The 24344-nt window shown below is 37.8% G+C and overlaps 1 protein-coding gene across 2 annotated transcripts in view; it reads right to left on the bottom strand.

Moving 5' to 3' along the window:
* LOC114650721 (ribosomal RNA processing protein 1 homolog A-like) overlaps positions 1-22262 on the bottom strand; it is a 61937-nt gene extending 39675 nt beyond the window's left edge. Inside the window, exons 1-6 of one of the 2 annotated variants that reach the window (XM_028800528.2) lie at positions 22096-22262; positions 16494-16576; positions 11307-11364; positions 4588-4673; positions 3615-3676; positions 933-1062 (exon numbers count right to left, since the gene is read on the bottom strand). In XM_028800528.2, the coding sequence (XP_028656361.1) occupies positions 933-1062; positions 3615-3676; positions 4588-4673; positions 11307-11364; positions 16494-16576; positions 22096-22225 (549 nt within the window). In that variant the 5' untranslated portion in view covers positions 22226-22262. Of the gene's footprint in view, positions 1-932; positions 1063-3614; positions 3677-4587; positions 4674-11306; positions 11365-16493; positions 16577-22073 lie in introns of both variants that reach the window. The other variant, XM_028800529.2, reaches the window with a different exon arrangement.
* Positions 22263-24344: the final 2082 nt, after the last annotated feature.

Here is a 24344-nt window from a genome sequence, read left to right as displayed (position 1 = left end):
TTATTTAAAGCATGTAACATTCCATACAATCAAGTCAAACGTAACAAAACTAAATTCAATTCAACCCCCACCCATGAGAAAGAGAGAAAGGCAAACAGCCAGAGTAAAATGTTTTGAGATTAGTATAGAGGGAAAGGAGTCTTTCTCCCCAATATAAGTGCTTATTCTAAAATAAGATTTATTAGATCCTGCCAGATTTTTTTAAAAAAAAAGAGTTTTGAACAGATCCTCCAAGTGAGATTCTGATTTTTTCCAATTTGAAATAGTATATAACAGATACCCACTGACTTAACAGAGTCCACAAGCCAATAGTGTAGTAAAGGCAATTAGTTTGTTTGTCTTTCTCCACTTTAAGCCCATCTGGGAGTACACCAAACACAGCTGTCAACGGTTTAGGAGTTATTGTGACACCAAGGCTGTCTGATAGGCATTTAAAATTTTTTGTCCAGAATGATGTTAATTTGGTACATGCCCAAAACATGAGGCCTAGTGAAGCTGGAGCTTTACATGGCTTTTATTCTGGGTACACAGGTTTTCCTTCATATTTCAAAGAAGTGCTGCTTGGCTATCCTAAACTGATCTTGTGAAAGTGTGAATGTGTTTGTGTGTCTATGTATGTAGGCCTTGCAGTAAAGTGATGCCCGACCCAGGGTTGAGTCCTATCCATTTATGGTGCCATGATAACTTCTGTTTACAAGCACCCATGAACTGACTTTAAAGAGTTTGAGATTTTTTTTTTGGACATTTGCTCTAGATCAGGACTGTAATTCTAAGAAAATCAAACACTTTTATTAACGATATATGGCATACAGGAACCAGTTCTAAATAGAAAAATCAGTTAATACAGGGACACCTATATAAAAAAAAATAGAATTAAAACACATATGAAAAGCAGAACATTACTACACATACTAAACATTTTTCGTTATTACCTCATCTGCTCCTATAGTAGCCAATTCTTGCATGTAGATATCAAGTATGTGAAATCGTATTCCTTGAGGTGCACCACTTGACACATCCAAAACTTTATTATTCAGCATATTCAAAAACCTCTTCATGAGACTAAGTAAAGTGAGAAAGGGAAAAAAACATACATACAATACTGAAAGTTTAGAGAAAATAATTCTGTTAAGATAAACTATTGAATTTTAAATATAGTTTAACTATATCCACAACGCACACTGTACTTATTTTTCATCCATTAATACATTTTAATAAATTCTGCAAACACTACAATGTGACTGTGAAAGGCAAAATAAAGTGGATACTTTTTATTATTACTATATTGTCTTAAGTCATGTTCTCAAACCAGGCTTAGCACTGTACATTAATTTCATCAACAAAAATTTTATGATTTCCAAAATATCAAGATAGATTATTTCAACCAGGGGAAGGAATAATGTAATCGCATGAGCATTTGCCTCATGAAATATATCTTTGTGTCCGCTTCCACCCTTTTCTACCTGTGGATGCTGGAATTGTGTGCAAATCTAACACGTGCACAAATTTCAGAATCCTTATGTGTAACCTGGTTATTGTTTAACATGGCCACATAACACAGGATACTTGCAAGAAAATTGTGTGTGTGTTAACCCGGTTTCTCATAGACCAATATTCCAGTTTCTGCTATCTGGTGTGGCGTACATTTTAAGGAAACTAAAAAACTGCCAATAAGCAAAGAACTCCACATTTAAAATGAAATGACTGATTGCAAAGGATACAATGCACTTATAATTTAGTAGTTGAGCAGCATAATTACCACAGCAGGAACTCTGCTTAATTAGAGGCAATAATCGCAGTGGAACCTCAGTTCACGACCATAATTCGTCCAAAACTCTGGTCGTAAACCGATTTGGTCGTGAACCAAAGCAATTTCCCCCATAGGATTGTATGTAAATACAATTAATCCGTTCCAGACTGTACAAACTGTATGTACTGTAAATATATATTTTTTTAAATTTTTAAGGACAAATATAGTTAATTATACCATAGAATGCACAGTGTAATCGTAAACTAAATGTAAAAACATTGAGTAACACTGAGAAAACCTTGAACAACAGAGAAAACTAACACTGCAATAGTTTGCACTATAGTGCTAGGAACCGCTCGCTAAAAACACCTTTTTTTTTTAATGAGTTTTAAGCACAGGGGGAAAAAAATGAACATTTGAAAAATCCGTAATTTAATAAACCACCAAGAAAAGTAACATTGCAACAATGCAGGCTACAAACCGATCACTGTAAACAGAACTGAAAACAAAAACAAGCCTTCTCTACCTTATGCCTCCCTCCCTCTCTTGCGGGCGCCTGTGTATGTGTGTGTCTCTTTTGCGAGCCTGGAGCGCCTGTGTGTGTGTCTCTCTAGCACACTCCTGTGTGTGTGTGCATCTGTCTCTCTTGCACTGCCTGTGTCTGTGTGTGTGTGTGTGTGTGTGTGTGTCGTGCTCTCTCACTCTCTCTCTTGCTCGCTGCACAGGGAGAGACTGAATATGTACAAACCGAAAGGGAACCTGGCTTGTTCGTATACCGAGTGTGTGGTCGTGAACCGAGGCAAAAGTTTGGTGAACTTTTTGGTCGTAAACCGATTTGTACATGTACCGAGACATTCGTGAACCGAGGTTCCGCTGTATATCTAAATCAACCTCCTTGGCATTAACCCCGTTAATGCGTGGCTCTGGCTCAGGATTCTATGCAATTATGGTTAACCACAAGTCACACTCGGGTTGATGTGTAATTATCTGCTTTACATTTTTAAGCCTGAATAACACGTGGGACAGTACTCTGCTGCCTTATCTAGTGGAAGAAGTAACATGAATATTTCAACATGTTTTGCTACACTTAGAAAACTCGCCAATATATAAGGATGAAGCAGAGCCACCAACTATAAACACAAAGGAAAAACCAAAAAGGCAGTTAAAGAATGAATGAATTGCTCAAATCAAGCGATATTTATGATTTGAATTGGTCAGACGTTGACACAGACGTTACCACATGATACGGTACTGTAGGAGAAAACCGTCATGATGTACCTGGTGAAATCAGTTGCATGACGCTTCAGAGTGGCATAACAGTGCTGTGTGACAAAAAGGCAAAATAATTGCAACCATGTGCAAGACCTTAGTCCCCTAAGCACTGTTCACAGTGCACCACCTGTCAATGTTCTTGTCAGGGGTTCTGCTGTGGTAGTCTACAACACTACAAAAGGCATCAGTCCAGCAGTGGACACCAGATATACCTTTTCTACTGCATTTATGTTGACATGTTGGTATTTACAAGTTTCTGTACTTAATAAACATTTTTGGCTTGTGTTTCCTGGGGTAAACATAATGTTAAGGATGCTACACCAAGCAGTTAATACAACAAAGACTTAAGTTTTGCCTATATGTGTTGTAATAAATTTGATCAAACTTTTCTGTCATGCTACCATGGGGAAAGAAACACACTTTCTTCTCCACATTGTGTTAAGTAACAAAATAGCACCTGCAAGTGTGACTGTCTGCGTTTTCACCATTTTCAAGACTTACCGGAACAAGCAACACCACTGATATTATATGGATCTGGATTTGTTTTAGAGCCATTAAAATAAGATGCACATTCAGATCACAAAAAACATACCTGTCTTCCCAGTTGTGATTCTGTAAAACTTCAAAAGTCCGTCTTAGAATGTGACGGACAAGCTTCGAAGAAGAAGAAAAAAAATAAATAAAAAGATAAACTGTACTTCATTTACTGTTCACAGTTTTAGAACATTCCAATAACTCTTTTAAAGCTTGAATATAACATTTAAGACATACATCTCAAAAGCATCACAAGGCTTAACTGAATTTTTTTTTGGTTAGTTTTATTCTGCAAATGTAAAGTGCTTATTTTCGGTGAAACTACAATAATATCAAATAAAAAACACAATTAAACCCCATTGAGATAGCTACTTTGAACATGTCTTTAATCACTAAATAATTTCCAGTATTAAAAAGTGATAACCTGAAACCAGATGGCCAGTGTTGATTGGGTTAAAGTTTTGTTCTATAAAGGCTGTGAATCTGTTCACAATTAAATGTAAATCTGTAAATTAAATGCAGAAATTAAGATTGCCAATAAGGTAGTTTGATTATATAGTCAATGGCCATTATTTTATAGAACTGGATTAAAACATATCTCTCTATTATATAAAAAAAAATCTTGGGTGGAGACATGATTTTCTCGGAGACACTTTAATGTCCCGCGAGACAAAGAGTACAGCTGCTGTACAGGCTTTTAAATGTTTGAAGCACTGCGAGACATGCAGATCACGCAGCACAGCAAAAGCAGCAGCAAGCCAGTTGATCGAGCACAGAGGAGGTAAAAAAAAAAAAAAAAATAAAATGTATGTTTCCCATTGTATCATCGTTTAAGAGGAGGTTTCGGAGGAGCAGCTACATTTCTTTAGCGGCGTTCAGCCCCCCTCTTCACAACGCAAGAGGCAGAGACACGAAGTGGCTGGTGCATAGTGCTAAAAAAAATATATATACCAAAATAAATTTTGTCGTAAGAAAATCATTTGCAAAATTTTCTCTTTTTTCTTTATTTAGCAAGAAAACACTATACATACCATGTAAAATTTATCCACACGAAGTCTATCAATGCCATTCCATTCACAATTCATCGTTTGCAGAAAGGTCTCTAAAAATAAATATTCTGGAAAGATAAATGAAAGGGTTGTGAAAGTTACAACAAATAATGTAATGACTCTATGCAAATATGAAAGTATACAAGGTATTCAAGTCCAACTAACTCAAGATTGTCCTGTGTCTTAGGCAAGTACTTTATTTTTTTTATAATAGACTCCAGCTTCCAAGAAAAACAGATTAAGGAAAATAAATGGACAAATGTTCAGTTAATTGCTTTAAGAACATGACTTGGTATGATGTCTGATAGAGTATAACAGATGAGACTGGGCTTTATAAAGCGGTTTAGTCTCTAACTGCAGTCCTCATACAGAAAATTAGTTGATCTAACATTCACGTTTACATAGTACACAAAACTTGTTAGGTCTTACAACATCATGCTCAACTGAATCTGTTCAGTGCAAGGGATAGGAGTAGCAGTGTCTGCTTGGTCTGCTTATCTCACTCTGCTTAATAGCAACTATGAAACTACACTTGTATCAATTCTCAATGAATTATTCACTAAATACTAGATGAAAGAAACCAGTCTGTTATTTGAATTACTGTATATACTCATGTTGGTCGTATAAGTCAAATGCAGAAAACTCACACTATTTGTACATGTGATTATGATATGCTAACGCCCACCTGAGAGAGTAAGCACGGAACACGCTGCCTTTTTTTTTTCTATTTGGGTGCGGCAGTGCGCTGTATCAGCACATGCTCCTAACCTCTCTCACACTCTATTGTACCTACGTGACCACCGGTAATACCCGAATTATTCCAAAGCAAAGTTTGCACTGATGTGTGTTTTTTGTATTTCACACCCTCATACACCTTTATCGTAAGAGCATCCATTATCTACGATGGAGCGTTCGATCAGAAGAAAGTATGAAGCTGGTTTTAAACATCGTTGAAATAGTGAAAGAAATTGGTAACTGTGCTGCTGCAACAAAATTGAATGCATCTGAAAAACTGATGTAAGATTGGATAAGGCAAGAAGATGAAATAAATCTCTCTATTATAAAAAGAACTCCTGTCCTGGAAAGCAAATGCAAGGCTACGATACGTGATCATCTTGGAAGACATTTTAAAGACCTGCGAGACCAAGGAGACCGTAAACATGAGACTTGGTGCCAAGAGATTGTCCCAGGGCCGTAGCAAAAAGGACAGTGGCTGTACAGGCTTTAAAGAAGATCGGGAGGAGGGAGGGGGGGGGGGACTGCCCTTCAAACGCGAGCAGCGTTATACGTCCTGCAAGAAAGAATTCAACCGGGCCCGGGGCCAGAAATAAGACAGGTATTGCTTTTACAACGTCACGTGAGACCAGGCAGTGAGCCACCATTTAAAACAAGTCAACAGACCTCTAAGGTAGCAGTTGCTGGATTGCTTTTGGCAGTCAAGCATCATGTGCTCCCAGCTCTTAAAACAACAACATGCGACAGGCAGAAGAGGCAGCTTGCAAGCAGCAAAAAGACAGCAAATGATCCAAAGGCATATCCTTAGCGTACGTTCAGCCGCAACACCCTTCGCAACACGAGCAGTATTATATGTCTGGCAAGAAAGAGATGTAACCACATGCGGGGCAGGAAATAAAGAAACAAGTATTGTTTTTATAAAAGTTTTTAAAGTAAAAGTGAAAATAATGCATATGTAACAATTCCCAAGAAAATAATCTCTTTAAATTGTAGATTGCCTGCCTAAGGTAAAGTCATCCCTGATGAATGGTGACGTGGGAATGAGGGGTCCTTTCATCGGATTAGCGCTATTTCAGATGTGGAATGGCAAAATGGGGGAGGTAGGTTGATGAATGAGGTCTCCAGGACTTAAAACAAATCCAAATCATATTATGTGATATCATATAATGTGAAATTCTATTCCGTACTTCTAGAACTTTTATTTTTATACTGTATTGAGGATTTATTCTGTTCTATGTATTGTACTGTACCAGTAAACCCCCGATTCTCTAGAGAATCGCAAATCCAAGAATGGCAATTACTTTCTGTTCCCTCCAATCTTTGTAGGGATGAAAAACCATGGAGGGTGGGAGCGTCCTGGGAAAGTTTTCATTTAATTAAATAAATATATTTGTACTAAAGCTGTTTCTTTTTGGAGCCATGACTCCTTTGGTTCTGGTGTTTCAGAAGCACGTTGTAGGCGCCTTCATTCACTGTTTTTATCTATGCAGTCTCGCTTTTATTTTTCTATGGGTATGTTAGCTAGAAGTCGTTTGCTGTTAGGAATCATAATTGAACTTACATTTAATACTGAATTACCTAAATGTGATTTAAATAAGCCACACTGACAGCTGCCACACTGAGTGCTGGCACAGTGGATTTGAGCACACTGACTGGTGGCACTGTGTAGTGGAGTAGCTGCTGGTACTGTGGAGTGAAGAACACTGTCCGCTGGCAATTTGGAGTAGCTGACTGCTAGCACTGTCAGTAGTCACCACTACCTCAAGTTTAAATACATAGACATATATAGATAGACGGCGCATTCACTGTGTTTCCCAGTCGACACGATACGTCAGCCTTTTTGCAAGTGGCAAAAGTGGCATTTAAACTAATACAGGTAGACGTGGAAACCGGGTTTTCTGATGAAAAAACAATAACGTTTAAAACAGTATCGTTTACATACAACAGATTTTGGTGAATTGTTTAACTGCAATTATTTATATCCATTTATACACTAATAATGGCAATTATTGAATAATGATAATTATAATTATTATTATTAAATATTTCCTCCCATATAAGTAACATTTCGGGGACTGCCTTCTTCTATCTTCGAAACATTTCCAGACTTTGTCCTGTTCTTACGCAACACAGTACTGAAGTATTGTTTAATGCCCGAGTCACCTCACGTATAGATTACTATACAGTAATCCCTCCTCCATCGCGGGGGTTGCGTTCCAGAGCCACCCGTGAAATAAGAAAATCCGCGAAGTAGAAACCATATGTTTATATGGTTATTTTTATATTGTCATGCTTGGGTCACAGATTTGCGCAGAAACACACGAGGTTGTAGAGAGACAGGAACGTTATTCAAACACTGCAAACAAACATTTGTCTCTTTTTCAAAAGTTTAAACTGTGCTCCATGACAAGACAGAGATGACAGTTCCGTCTCACAATTAAAAGAATGCAAACATATCTTCCTCTTCAAAGGAGTGCCCGTCAGCAGCATATAAAGTCACAGAGAGAGAAAAGCAAACAAATCAATAGGGCTGTTTGGCTTAAGTATGCGAAGCACCGCGGCACAAAGCTGTTGAAGGCGGCAGCTCACACCCCCTCCGTCAGGAGCAGACAGAGAGAGAGAGAGAGAGAGAGAGAGAGAGAGAGAGAGAGATAGAGAGACAGAGTTTGTTTTTCAAGCAAAAATCAATACGTGCCCTTTGAGGTTTTAAGTATGCGAAGCACTGTGCAGCATGTCGTTTCAGGAAGCAGCTGCACAAAAGATAGCAACGTGAAGATAATCTTTCAGCATTTTTAGACGAGCATCCGTATCGTCTAGGTGTGCGAACAGCCCCACTGCTCAATCCCCCTACGTCAGGATCAGAGAAAGTCAGCGCAAGAGACACAGAGAAAAGTAAGCTGGGTAGCTTCTCAGCCATCTGCCAATAGCGTCCCTTGTATGAAATCAACTGGGCAAACCAACTGAGGAAGCATGTACGAGAAATTAAAAGACCTATTGTCCGCAGAAATCCGCGAACCAGCAAAAAATCCGCGATATATATTTAAATATGCTTACATATAAAATCCGCGATGGAGTGAAGGCGCGAAAGGCGAAGCGCGATATAGCGAGGGATTACTGTAATGCTATTCTATCTGACATCCCACAAAAACTTCTGCATCACTTACAACTTCTTCAAAATTCTGCTGCCAGGATAATATACTGCTGTTCTAAATCCACTGAACATATTACACCTACTTTCTCTCAACTTCACTGGCTCCCTGTTAACTACAGAATACAATACTAAATACCGCTCTTAACATTTAAAGCTCTCCACAACCTCACTGTTCTCCTACAGACTTACAGTCCGTCTCGCTCACTCAGATCCTGTAATTTGAGAGTATTCAGTCTGGCAATATGGTGCAACCTTAGTTTGTGGAAGACAGACACAACTAAAGACATGAGCATAAAATGATGGTTGTCAATTTCAAACTGTGTTTCCTCAATGTGCTCCTTAAAAAAAAACATCATCAAGTTTGAGAAATGTTAACAGCTAACAACAATCTACATAGTTAGTGACTAAATACGTTTAGGCAAAACATTGGAGGCTCACTTGAGCACATAAATACATAGCTTTTGCTAGCTTAGCCTGGCTTAGCTGAAGATTATAAAACGGGATTTTCTAATGGCCAAATATAACCAAAACAATTGTTTCATTGTACCTATGAAATGTAATCCCCCGGGATCTGGTTTGGAGCGTACAGCGGTTTGTACAATCCCAAGCAGCACATTATTCATTACTTCACTCCACAGCAGTGCCACTCACAATATGGCGGCGACGTTGTCATACGATTCTGCTGGTCATGAGGTGTCTAGTTATTCTATGCCTATGTTTAAATAGGTCACCATGGCAACTTGTTGGCATGCACGCTTTACCTCAAGTTTAGTTTACAGGTTGTGTTGTGTTGTTTGGGCGCCACTTACTGACTCTGGGGTGCCGAGGCGCAGTGTGCGTGCGCTTCGGTGCGTCTGGCCTCTGGCATCCATGCATATATACAACCTTCGTTTAGTAATATAGATTGTATTGACCCCCTTCTTTTTGACACCCATTGCCCACCCCAAACCTACCTGGAAAGGGTTCTCTTTTTCAACTGCCTTTCCCAAGGTTTCTTCCATTTTTTCCCTACAAGGGTTTTTTTTTGGAGTTTTTTCTGGTCTTCTTAGAGGGTCAAGGCTGGGGGGCTGTCAAGAGGCAGGGCCTGTTAAAGCTCATTGCGGCACTTCTTGTGTGATTTTGGGCTATACAAAAAATAAATTGTATTGTACATCTGGTGTGGCACCCGGACGGGGCTCATGCGAGGCCGGGACGCCCAGGAAGACAGGAGGAGGGTTCATTCCTCCTCCAGACCGTGAGGGGGCGTCCGCCCTGGTTGTGATGGGGGCCACGGGTACAGGGCTTGGAAGCCCAACCCTGTAGGGGCCCATGGCTGTGCCTGATGGACCCTGGACCCAAGCACTTCTGCCACACCAGGAAGTGCTGGGGGGAAGAAGAGAGGGAACACCCGGAGTGCATCCGGGGAGACAGCCAGCACTTCCGCCACACTGGGGCGTGTCGGATGGAAGATTGCTGGTGCACGCCTGGAGCACATCCGGGTATGAATAAAAGTGGCCACCTCCCTTCATTTGAGGCTGGAGTCGGGTGGAAGAGGACGAGTCTTAGAAGGAGAGACAGGAGGCGGCCTGAAGAGTGAGGCATCGTGGTTTGGCCTGGACTTTGGGGAAGTCTGTGGGTTGTGTGGCACAAATGTAAATAGTAATAGTTGTAAATAAACGTGTGTTGGGTGACATGAACGTGTCTGCCTGTCTGTGTCCGTGCTGTTCCCCACACTGGTAAACCAAACACAGGGGTTGGCGAGCGAAGCGAGCAGGGGGGCGGAGCCCCCTAGTAAATAAGAAAAAAAATATTAAGTGTCACATTTTTGAACAGGCGTATAAGCCTTATATGTGAGTATATATGGTACTGTGTACATAAAGCCACTACATCGATACAATCTCGAGTAAACATAATGTCGCCTTTATCATGCTCATGATTTCAATCAGTGAAATTAAGAAAAGCCACAAAATCACATTGCTTTAAATATGTTTATTTAACTGCCACAGGAAATAACAAAAATGAATACTTCTACTACTTAACCATTACAGAAATATATCACTGTGTGAAATACCTGCATTTACTCCAATATAATCTTGGTACTACTTCTCTTTGGGTACTGGTTTTAGTGTTTTCTAATAAACATTTTATAGTGAAAACAGCAATGTGTGAAGCACATATCAGATAACTGTAAACAAAAGCTTAGACTACTTTATAACTACTTACTGACATATATTCAAAGACTTCATTTTTAAAGATGTATGCATACTCTATCACTTTGTACTTTTTATATATAAACTGTAATATGCGAGCTTGAATAAATGTATTTCTGCTTCCTCATAAAATGCCATTCTCTCTCTCACTCTGGACTCTGAGTAATGCCGATAGATTTTCATTGCAGTTCTAGGACATCTATGCTGTGCAGGTTTCACCATGAAGTAATTAGTAATGATATCCAACAAGGAAAATAACCAAATAAATAAGGAACATTCCAAAGCAAGACAGATAATTTTTTTTTTTTTTTTTTAATATATACTTTATGGTCAGAAGAAAAACAACAAAACAAAATTGGTACTTAAAATATAAAAAGTGTTACAGAGTAAAACTAGTCTTTAAAGATAGTTGCAGCAAAGTTATGTATTTTTTTTTATTTGCTTTCAAGAAAGTAATATAGTGTACAACCAAACACAAAAAATTGGCGTAACTTGTGTAACGTATTTTACAATCAATCTATAAAGAACACTATCCTGAAAAAACAAGAGTCTAACCCCAACCAGAGCAAAGTTCTGTAAAATTAAGACATAAAGAATTCCAAGAAAAACTAAAAGCAATCACTTACGTGCATCAATATTCTGTAAAGAATGCATTAGCCGTGAAATAACATGTGACAATTCCTCCTGAAATAAAAAGAAAAAACATCTGTGCACAAAAAACTAGTAATGTCTCAGGCATTTGTAAACTATTGCTTAAACAAATGTGAACGGATTAATTATTTTTATTAACTTTATTTGCCACTTTACCACTAGCAAACTGCTTGTTACTAAAAGAAAAACAAATCTGTTTTTATACAGTACCCTTTTACATAAGAGTGGCAAAACAAAACAATCAACAATCTTTTAAATATCAATTATGTTAGCAATATAAGTTGAGTGATGTGCCACTAAAATTGGAAAAAAAACAGTGGTAATCAAAATGTTTTGATACTGAAGCAGACAGCAGTGTTGCACTGTGTCAACTGAGCAAGTGGCCAAAGTTGAGTTTTGTGTATTAAAATATGTTAACTGCAATTATTTTCTTGTTTATAGTATACTGTATGTTGCCTGCTGAAAAGTTAAAACTGCAAAAATCATCTGAAGAGTCAATGATTGACAGTGTTTAGCAGACACTTACAGGCTTTAGTTACGGGTAAGCTGAAGATACTTACTAGGATAAACCTAAGTATAAGTATGGAGACAGCCAGCAGTGAAATAGGTTTAAAAATATTTTACATGTAATGCAGGATAGGTACATACCTAAATTTGGAATTAGTAGGAAATTTAAAAAGACTGCAGTGGGTTAGTAAAGAGATTAAAAACAAACTGAAAAGAAAAAACATGGGAATAAGGCATACAGGACTAATAACTCCAATGTGAATCATATGAGAACATGAGGGCAACCATTAAGAAGAATATTAGGGAGGATAAAAGACAGAAAGGAACATAACAGCTAAGACAACCCAAAGCGATTCTTTCAGGATTTTAGTAGTAAAGGAACAGTCAAGGAGGAGGTGAAGTACATCAGGAATAGTAAAGGAGGAATGCAAAACACAAACAGTGAAAGAGCAGATGCTCTGAACTCCCATTTTTCTGAGGTCTTTGCATGTGCGGAAGTAGAATACCTTACAGAGGTTAATGGGACTGCTAAGGAGGTTCTGAGTTATTTGGAAATTGTACAGGAAAAAGTGATGCTCAAATTAAATAGGCTGAAATCAAACAAATTACCAGGACCAGATAATATTTACCCTCGAGTTCTTAAGAAGGCTAGCGAGTACATATACAAACCCTTGACACATATTTTTAGGAAGTCACTGCGCATTGGGGAGATTCTGAAGGACTGGAAAAAGGGTGACTGGGCAGATCCAAGCAGCTATAGGACAATAAGCTTAACATGCACCACAGGAAAATGAATGAAAGAATTTATTAAAGATAAGATTGTGCAGCACGTGGCAAGTACAGGAGTTTTTCTGAATATTTAGCATGGGTTCAGAAGAGGGATGTTGTGTTTTACCAATATGCTGGAATTCTATGAATAAGCAACAAAAGGATATGATCAAAGTGGAGCATAAGAATTGATAAGGTGCCACATGGGAAGATGGGCATCAAACTAAAAGAAGTTGGAGTTCAGGGTGATGTTTTTAGATGGGTACAGAATTGGCTAAGAAATAGGAAGCAGAGGATGATGGTGCAAAGAACCTTATCAGAATTGGCTGATGTTAAGAGTGTTGTTCCACAGGGATCAGTGCTAGGGCTACTGCTGTTTTTAATATTATATATATAAAAACAAATAATTAAACATATGTAAATGATTTAGATAGGGATAAAAGTAGTGCTGGGCGGTATACCGGTTCATACCGAAAACCGTTTATTTTTTTTTATGATATGGATTTTTCTTATACCGCAACACCGGTTTAAATTGCCTAAATGACATTCGGAACGTGGTGGAGCGGGAAACTGTTCAAGTGGGGACCTTTTCACTGCTACACCGCTAAACACAGATTTGTTGCACTAGGGCTCTTTTTCACTGCTACACCACCAAATAGTGGGCGGTAGCATAGGTATATGGAGGACTATTTCGGACAAAAATAAATAAATAAATAAATGCGCAAATAAATTAAAGTTCTGTGAAATGTGAAAAATGGACAGAGAGCATTCCGAAACTGAAGCCGACAATAAAGTTGAACATGATGAACAGAAGAACTTTTGCCGAAAAAAAGGAGTCACGTCCGTCGCCTGGAGATACTTTAGTTTTAAAAGGTCAGATGTGTAAATACTGTTTCTATACTACTGGATAATACTGCAAGCCCAGTTGTACTTGTTTTTGTACTTGCTAGTGTATGTTTTGCTTGTATTCATCCTGCGATGTGCTGGCGACTCATTCAGAGATGGGCGCAACTCTGAATGGATGGCATAATTAAACATGTATAACGAAGATATTTTTAAAGTTCTGAACACTCCGTCGGCTAAGTTAATAACTAGTTTTAATTTCACAAAGACGTTTATCATGTGGTGATTGGTAATGTGGAGAAAGAAAAAGGAAAGACAGGAACTGGGGTTTTGGTAGAGAGCAGGAATATCATGAAGTGAATGGATTCTGTGCGGTGATTGCTGCAGGCGCCTGCTCTTAGTGCGGAGGAAGTCAGTTTAAGAAGCGTAGTGATTAACGACTGGGTCGGGGAACACTTAACACAAAGTATTTGATGTGCTGCATTAAGTTATGACGGGGTTTGAGAAAATCTAGTAAATTAAACATTGATTTTAGGATGAAGTTTAGTTTACAACATTCTACTTTAATTATAAAATAAACTATGAGAATAAAGTGGAAATGTCGACTTTAATCTTGACATAAGCGTCAACATTAAAGTGGAAATGTCGAGAATAAAGTCAACATGTCGAATTTATTCTCGACATATAGTTTGTTTTTTTCTTCTGTGTCCATATTTTTTTTTTCACAGTGGCCATAATGCGCTTCCATAGGGCTATACCACAAACAGCATTATAAATGCAAATTGCAGTTTTATTATTTATGTATATAGCTTAGCTTGAAGCAAGGTCCATATTAATGCAGTTTGCCTAAATGATGGTACAGTCGGTAAGATGTCATCACCAAGTTGCACTTGTTTTATTTTATTTTAATTTAATTTGGTGAATACCGTGTAATGCACCTGGGCTTGAAGCCTTGAAGTAATGGTGCAGCTATCAGTAATACTATTATGTATTTTATTGTTATTATTTATCAGTTTAAATATTATGCAGTTTAATGATAGTAAAATTGTTTAAAAAGTCACTTTAACGTGTCAGTGGACAGAGATTGTTAACATTAACAGAAAGTGTAGTTGGTTTACAAAACATATTTACTATTTATTCCTTTTCTAAGACGTGTTCGGTGCAATCCAACTTTTGACAAACACCTCTGGATATTTTACTAAGTCTAAATGCCTCTTTGGATGGTTGAAAATATGTTGTCAAAATCATAGTTTAAGCTTTTGCAAAATTTGTTCAATTAAAAGGTTCTATATTTTGACTGCATCTGTCATGCAATGTGATTCCTTCTCTTTAGGGCCACCCCCTTGAAAACTATCACTTTATGGGGCCATGCAAACCTGGATTAATACTTGTGTGCACATTAAAATGTGTTTTTGTACGATGTACAATTCTCATAACAGTCGAATAGGTTATTCTTAGCCAGTCTACTGCAGTAATTGCAGTGGAAAATGTGGTTAACATCCACCGTCTAATACCGTGAAACCGGCAGAATTTAGAAAAATACCGTGATATAGAATTTTGGTCATACCGCCCACCTCTAGATATAAGTAATAAGCTGGTTAAGTTTGCAGATGATACCAAGATACTGTAGGTGGACTGGTAGATAATTTGGAATCTTTTAAATCATTACAGAAGGAATTGAACAGCATAAAGGTTTGGGAGGATTTGTGGCAGATGACATTTAATGTCAGTAAATGTAAAGTATTACACATAGGAAATAAAAATGTTAGGTTTGAATGCACAATGAGGTCTGAAAATCGAAAGTACACCTTATGAGAAGGTATTAGGAGTCATAGTGGATTCTACAATATCAACTTCCAGACAGTGTTCAGAAGCCATTAATAAGGCTAACAGAATGTTAGGTTATATAGCACAATGTGTGGAGTACAAATCCAAGGAGGTTATGTTCAAGCTTTATAATGCACTGGTTACGCCTCCTCTGGAGAACTGTGCACAGTGTTGCTCTCCAGGCTACAAAAATGACAAATCAGTGCTAGAAAAAGTACACAGAAGAGTGACTAGGCCAATTCCAGGGCTACAGGAAATGAGCTATGAGGAAAGATTAAAACAGCTGTGTCTTTTCAGTTTAAGAAAAGTAAGATTAAGAGGAGAAGTGTTTAAAATTATGAGGGAATTAGTACAGTGGATCGAGATTATTTTAAAATGAGTTCAGCAAGAACATGGGGACAGAGTTAAAGGTAAATTTCCCACAAACTTTAGGAAGTTTTTCTTTACACAGAGGAGCACAGACGCTTGAAATAAGCTACCAAGTAGTCTGGTGGACAGCAGGACTTTAGGGACTTAAAACTACACTTAATGTTATTTTAGAAAAATTAAGTGGATAAGACTAGCAAACTTTGTTGAGCTGAATGGTCTGTTCTCATCTAGGCTGTTGTAATGCTCTAACAGAAGCATAGTGATTTTTACAATACCAAAGAAATTCTCAGTCTAAGCTCACACCCACAAAACCATGTGAAGATTTTTTTTAATATAATGTTAAAAATTATACAGTAGTCCACATTGATAACAAGCCTCAAATGGCATAACCCGACAGTTTTACTGTGAGTTGCTTTGGTGTTTGTGGTGGTCAGTCACAGGAAAAGCAGAAAGGAAAGCTATCAACCACCTCCACTTCATCAACACAATAATGTGCTCCATCCAAAACGACTGCAACAAATGCTCAGTGATACTGTGGACTAAATAGAAATCCACATTAACCCTATTTATTTTATTATTTCATAATGAACAATTCATACAAATAAGCACTGAAACAATTTTCACATATACGATATTCTTACTTCCAAAAATTTAATTTCAGCTTAGCAATTTATGTTAAAGGCAGTGGTCTGCAGACTATTCAAAAATATTTTAAGCACCATTATCCCAATAGACCACAAATAATTGTAGTTGTAACAGATTATCAAGCAAAAAAAATGAAATAGATGTTTCTATTTCTAGGTTTTTTTCAAGCATATATCAATGAAAAAAGAAGCAGAAGTACTAACCTGCAAAAGAGGTTTATCTTGCATCCACATACAATAGAAGAGGCCTTTCCATATCTTTAGAAGTTCATTGTAATTAAAGCCACCTTTACAAAATTAAAATAATCAAAGTCAGAAAATCATTTCAAACACAGATAAATTGTGCCACACACTTGACTTCCAATTCTTTAAGATTTGTTTTGTTGATATGTAGGTAATTTAACCCCTCCTACATTCAATTTCTTAGAAGCAAAACTTTAAAATTCTTTTGACTTGAATATAAGCTAGGGATTTCACTAATTAACCAATGCTTGAATAACTTTTTGATTGTTTAAACCAAAATAGCAGATTATATGATTCATTATAATTTGTATTAAAAAACAAATTGCCATGTTGGTTTGAAAACTCTGATGTAGACTTACTGAAAGACATGGTCAATTAAAGTGATGCATGACATGGTGTTTAAACTAAATATACTGTACGGTATTATCATTTTACATCATGGAAATCAACGGACAGTTTTGGTAAATTGAAGTCTGTTGAATTTAGCTTGGTTTGGAGGCATTTTCAACAAAAAGGTGACTAGATTTGCTGCAAACAGCTGTATTATAATGCAAAAAAAAAACAAAAAAACAGCATAAATTCATAATAATGCTTCAACAACTGAAGCAAGAACAGCAAGAAGGAATTGAGTAGTAGTGGAAAATAACCAACAGTGAGTATATTGTGATAGAAGACACCATGTTACTAATTAACATGACTGACTGCAAGGCGTTTGGCAATTAATCACATTTGTCCACAAACCCAACATGCTTTTTATTCGTTCTGGTGTCCTCCTGGTCAAATCAGCAGCATTCAAAGGTCAGAATGATTCACTCATTAGAATATTAGTACACAGTGAATCATTTCTGTTCCAGAATTTAATAATCATAAATCAGTTATCTCCCTAGAAAGTAACATGGACAAATTCAGTCAGTGTTTCAGTAATTGAATAACATATTTTAGCTTTAATTGTAATGGTTTTTTTTTAACCATAACTCATTCACTGACACCCTAGTGCCTTTTCCATTCTGTCTGATTTTATCAGGTGAAAAAGTGCAGTCACCAACTGTGCACAACATCTTAGTGACAAGATGCAAGAATCAAACACCCAGCTATCCAGAGTCAAAAATCTAGAAATCAAAACTGATTATCATTGCACAAACAACTTAGAGCTGAATAACAATAAAACACAATTACATGGTGAAATACTACCAGGTATAATCAGACAAAATTTTCCAACAAGGCATGTAGCTAATCGGCAAGATTGGATAGTATCCGTTTGTGAGTCTCCACAGCAACAAAGTGACCATGTTGGTTTGTGACAAAAGTAGTGCTCTTAAACCTGGCAAAATTGGTGAGCGGTGACTTGAGCATATCCATAACAGTAATAGTATAACAGCAGGTGTTATTCAGCTGTTAGCTTCACAGTGAACAGACTGCACAAATGACAGACTCCCAATCACAATCAATCAATAAGATGCGATTCCCAAACAAAAATGCATAAAACACTTTCCAGTAATGCATACAGATTTTGTGACACTATTATCATTTAACTTTACATCAAATCCTTAGATGCATAATGTACAAGTAAAATATGTTGAGATAAAATTGTTCTTGCATTTTTTATTAGGATTAGGCAGAGTATCTCTTTAACAATTATTAATCAATTAGAGGGGGTCAAATATAGATTACAAACTTTGATCAAATTTGCATGCCTTACCCCTTCATTTACCTAACTCTGCTCCCTCAAGCTAATCAAACAAATGGAAAGTTGATGATGTTAACTCACTTATTCCACAGAACAGAAGTTCTTAGATAGATGTTATGAAGCTTTGCCCAGTTTTCACTGTGACAATGTGGGAATGCAGTCATATTTCTAAATCTGCAACAATTTATCTTAACATTATTACTGTCATTGTAAGAAATGAAGACCTACAGTGCATCCGGAAAGTATTCACAGCGCATCACTTTTTCCACATTTTGTTATGTTGCAGCCTTATTCCAAAATGGATTAAATTCATTTTTTCCCTCAGAATTCTACACACAACACCCCATAATGACAACGTGAAAAAGGTTTACTTGAGGTTTTTGCAAATTTATTAAAAATAAAAAAACTGAGAAATCACATGTACGTAAGTATTCACAGCCTTTGCTCAATACTTTGTCGATGCACCTCTGACAGCAATTACAGCCTCGAGTCTTTTTGAATACGATGCCACAAGCTTGGCACACCTATCCTTGGCCAGTTTCGCCCATTCCTCTTTGCAGCACCTCTCAAGCTCCATCAGGTTGGATGGGAAGCATCGGTGCACAGTCATTTTAAGATCTCTCCAGAGATGTTCAATCGGATTCAAGTCTGGGCTCTGGCTGGGCCACTCAAGGACATTCACAGAGTTGTCCTGAAGCCATTTCTTTGATATCTTGGCTGTGTGCTTAGGGTCGTTGTCCTGCTGAAAGATGAACCGTCACCCCAGTCTGAGGTCAAGAGCGCTCTGGAGCAGGTTTTCATCCAGGATGTCTCTGTACATTGCTGCAGTCATCTTTCCCTTTATCCTGACTAGTCTCCCAGTTCCTGCCGCTAAAAACCATCTCCACAGCATGATGCTGCCACCATCATGCTTCACTGTAGGGATGGTATTGGCCTGGTGATGAGCGGTGCCTGGTTTCTTCCAAACGTGAGGCCTGGCATTCACACCAAAGAGTTCAATCTTTGTCTCATCAGACCAGAGAATTTTCTTTCTCATGGTCTGAGAGTCCTTCAGGTGCCTTTCAGCAAACTCCAGGCGGGCTGCCATGTGCCTTTTACTAAGGAGTGGCTTCCGACTGGCCACTCTACCATACAGGCCTGATTGGTGGATTGCTGCAGAGATGGTGGTCCTTCTGGAAGGTTCTCCTCTCTCCACCTCTGGAGCTCTGACAGAGTGACCATCGGGTTCTTGGTCACCTCCCTGACTAAGGCCCTTCTCCCCCGATCGCTCAATTTAGATGGCCGGCCAGCTTTAGGGAGAGTCCTGGTGGTTTCGAACTTCTTCCACTTACGGATGATGGAGGCCACTGTGCTCATTGGGACCTTTAAAGCAGCAGAAATTTTTCTGTAACCTTCCCCAGATTTGTGCCTAGAGACAATCATGTCTCGGAGGTCTACAGACAATTCCTTTGACTTCATGCTTGGTTTGTGCTCCGAACTGAACTGTCAACTGTGAGACCTTATATAGACAGATGTGTGCCTTTCCAAATCATGTCCAATCAACTGAATTTACCACAGATGGACTCCAATTAAGCTGCAGAAACATCTCAAGGATGATCAGGGGAAACAGGATGCATCTGAGCTCAATTTTGAGCTTCATGGCAAAGGATGTGAATACTTACAGTATGTACATGTGCTTTCTCAATTTTTTTATTTTTAATAAATTTGCAAAAATCGCAAGTAAACTTATTTCACGTTGTCATTATGGGGTGTTGTGTGTAGAATTCTGAGGAAAAAAATGAATTTAATCCATTTTGGAATAAGGCTGGAACATCATAAAATGTGGAAAAAGTGATGCGCTGTGAATACTTTCCGGATGCACTGTAATTCTGAAAGATAATTGCCCCCAAAGCATAACTCTTAAGCCTTAGCAATATTTTGGTCTTTCACTACTGCAAATGTAATCACCAACAAAAACAACTCTTTTGCCTATGAGATTCTGGTGAGAACTGTCATATTTCATCCTTACTAAAGAGAAACTCTGCAGTAAATGCAGATGTTGTTCCAAAAATGGTAACTAACCCAAATTCTCCATAAAATCTGTGTATACATTGATGTTTAGGAACATAAATTTAGCTTAAGTCATAAGCATTGCAAATGTTTACATTTACATGATGTGGAAATGTTACGCATGGCTCAATTTTGTACATCACAAAAGGAATTCATTAAATAAGTACAGAAACTATATTAAACAAATAATCTATACACACTACTGACTCAAGGGTTTATTTTGTAAACATTATGGTCCTATGAGATAATACATTAGCAACAAACAATGGTACAGTAAATTGATGGAAAGGATTACTTTATGAGACTCACCCTTCCTACATTTACACAAATGCAAGCTATATAAGGGATTCAATCATAAACTGCATCAGAGGCAAATGGGAACATAGCCAGAGTCAAGCTTCCACGGAAATTCAAACTGGGAACTACCCGAATGTGCTTACGTAGATAAGAGCAAAGAAAAAAGTCAAGGCCATAACACCTCACAACAGTCATGCTTTACTGCTGATGCGAATAAAACATGTCAAAGAAACTAATGGTGGTGACATAAAAGATGTTCTCAACTAGATAGCTGATTTTCTAAGTTACTGTTAAATTGTTTAACAAAAGTTAATTATTTAAAACACAGAACATAAGATATTTTAATCTCTTTATTAAGTTCCACGAAAATGCTGAATTAATTAATAGACATGCTGAATTAAGTATTATTTGTCATCCTTATGCAAATATTCTTATAAAGAGCACATCCAACTCTACCTATCTTGTTGACCTGGGGGTTGGAAATTTCAGTTAGCTCGAGGAGGGGACTCTACTCAACTAAAAATAACATCCAGCACCACTGGAATATTCTTAAAAAGTTGGTATTTTAAGAAAATGCTTGGTCCACACTCACCTCAGATTAGCACACAAAGTTGACTTGATTTTATTGACCTGTCCATTAAAACCACACTATTGATGGAGCAACAAGCAACTTAGCCTCAGTTACTCTCCTTACAGTGTAGGGACTGAGAGTGATTTGAGCTGCAAAGATCTAATAAATAGTTTCAGTCCTCTGTCACAGTGTTGGACATTAACATAGGGGAAAAAATCTGATTAGTTTGGTTTAGGTCATAGAAAATATTCAGATTTGCAACTCACTGTTCATTACATTTTCCACAGAATACTTCTGCCTCAATGCAACGGAACAAAATATAAAAGTAAAATTGAAAATCGCATGATCCATATGTGAGGAGTTGACCACAAGCGATTATTCTAAATAGCAATACTAGATAAAAGTGTTGTAAAAAGGTAATGCGAGTAAATACCCTTCTGCTGTCCCTGTATTCTTTCAATTACCTATACAGTTTGTATTTCGCCGGGCGAATTCATCGTTACACCAATTTCGTTTCAACTGATTTCACCAATCTCATAACACAGTTCATTTACACGCCATCAACACACACCAGTACTTGACCCCTAATCATTTACCTTTCGTTCTGGAACTGTATTTCACCACTGTGCATAGCTCAGTTTAAAGCAACAGCTCGTTATAATTTGATAAATGCGTCATATAGGTAACATTCACAGATTGTCTTCTACGACAGAAAAAATGTACCCAGCAAGTACATAAACTCTTTCGGACTGTCATTTATAAAACTTTAGTTCCGTATTAGTACAAAAAAAATATTCTCCTCTGATTATATCAATTGCTAATAGTACTACCGAGTCTGAAAAAAAAAAAACTTACAAAAATGTTACACTTTTCATCAATAATATGCGATACATATCTCGCGCATCGTGCAGTATACTAATAAAACAACACTGCTTACTACTTATTGATCATTAAATTACCGGATGATTTTTGGGATCTCATCTTCATATACTTTCTCAGCTTCGTTATTGCTCGTTTCCTTACATCCGTTTCGTTAGAAGCAAGTTTTTGGGCAAATTGAATTTCAGGCGGCAGCTTACTGGACGCCATTTTCAGCTATAGCGTGTGCTTAACTACTCACGTGGAATGCTAGGGTGCCTTGCGCAGTCTGATGACGTAAAAGACTAGTTTACGTCACCAAGTTCCTCGTGACAGGTCGGAACATAGACATACAGTATATAGATAGACGCCGCATTCACTGTGTTGCCCAGTCGACACGATATGTCAGCGCGTCCGTCATACTGCGAGGGGCAAAAGTGCCATTTAAACTAATACGGGTAAAGGTGGAAAACGGATTTTCTGATGAAAAAACAATAATGTTTAAAACAGAATCGTATACATACAACAGATTTTGGCGAATCGTTTAAATGCAATTATTTATATCCATTTATTCATTAATAATGGTAGTACCGGTACTAGGGTGTTGTACCGTGTTAGCCATTATGAATGTAGAGAAAAGCCAAGCAAAATGACACCTTTTATTGGCTAACTAGAAAGATTACAATATGCAAGCTTTCGAGGCAACTCAGGCCCCTTCTTCAGGCAAGATGTAATACAGAAACTGAAGTTTCCTATGTTTATATACACACTCTAGGACAAGAAACAACATTGGTAAATATTTAAATGAGAGATTTTGAATGTAAAAAATTAATAGATTCATTCAGGCTAGGGTTAATTTAGCAAGAGAGAAAAGAACAATGTATTGTCAAGATCTCTGGATAACATAACTGTCCAACAAAGTCTTTTGAAGTTTGTAATGAGTTTTTTCAAAACAATGTGGGTCTGTAGACAGGTTGTCTGTTATTCTGAGAGATGTAAACAATCCTCATATCTGGCCATAAAACTCTTGTCTTTATTCAATCCATGTTGTAAAGTATTAAATTTTAGCATGAGTTTAACTTCCCATTCTTTTCTCTCTTGCTGTGTTTTGAAGTTGCCTATAAGCACTGTGACTTTAAAGTCCTTCTCACAGTGTCCATGGCTGTTGAAGTGGGCCGCCACAGGAACATCTGTGTTGCCATGTTTAATGTGGAACCTGTGTAAGTTCATTCTCTGGCGGAGTGTTTGTCCAGTTTCTCCCACATAGAGTGCAGTGTCAGGACATTTCATGCAGAAAATTAGGTAGACTACATTAGATGATCTGCAGGAAAATGATCCCTTGATGTGATTGTACCGTATTGCTTGGCTGAAAATAATGGAGCGCCTTATATGCTTGGGGTGGAAGCTATCATTTTTCAGGTAATGAATATGATTGTTTTCACCCCAACATAAAGCTGAAGCTGAATTACTCAAAAACAGAAGTCAGCTTCCTTGACACCACCGTTCAACTGAAAGACAACACCCTTGTAACTTCTATTTTTCACAAACCGACAGACAGACGGACCTACCTGAAAAATGATAGCTTCCACCCCAAGCATATAAGGCGCTCCATTATTTTCAGCCAAGCAATACGGTACAATCGTATTTGCTCAGACCCAACAGACCGGGATCAACAACTGCAGGAGCTCAGACAAGATTTCATCAAACAAGGTTACACCCCGAAAACAACAGACACTCAAATAAGAAGAGCTACTGCCATACCCAGAGACAACCTTCTTGAATATAAAAACAAAGACAACAAGGATCGCATCCCCCTTGTTGTCACCTACAACCCACATCTTGAAACACTAAAAATTAAAATTATAAAAGAACTTCAGCCAATACTAAACAATGACCAAACACTGAAAAATGTATTTCCTGAACCTCCCCTCCTGGCATACAGACAACCACCAAACCTTCAACAATTAATTGTCCGAGGCTCCCTAAGTGAACTAACAGAAAATGGCACATCTCCATGCCTACAGAAAAGATGCAAAACATGTGCCCACATCTATGATACAGACCGTATAGTTATTCCACACTGCCGACTTGAACATCACATCAAGGGATCATTTTCCTGCAGATCATCTAATGTAGTCTACCTAATTTTCTGCATGAAATGTCCTGACACTGCATTCTATGTGGGAGAAACTGGACAAACACTCCGCCAGAGAATGAACTTACACAGGTTCCACATTAAACATGGCCACACAGATGTTCCTGTGGCGGCCCACTTCAACAGCCATGGACACTGTGAGAAGGACTTTAAGGTCACAGTGCTTATGGGCAACTTCAAAACACAGCAAGAGAG

Source organism: Erpetoichthys calabaricus, chromosome 4 (assembly GCF_900747795.2).
Source record: "Erpetoichthys calabaricus chromosome 4, fErpCal1.3, whole genome shotgun sequence".
In the NCBI taxonomy this organism is placed as follows: Eukaryota; Metazoa; Chordata; class Cladistia; order Polypteriformes; family Polypteridae; genus Erpetoichthys; species Erpetoichthys calabaricus.
This window is presented reverse-complemented; position numbering and strand designations above follow the sequence as displayed.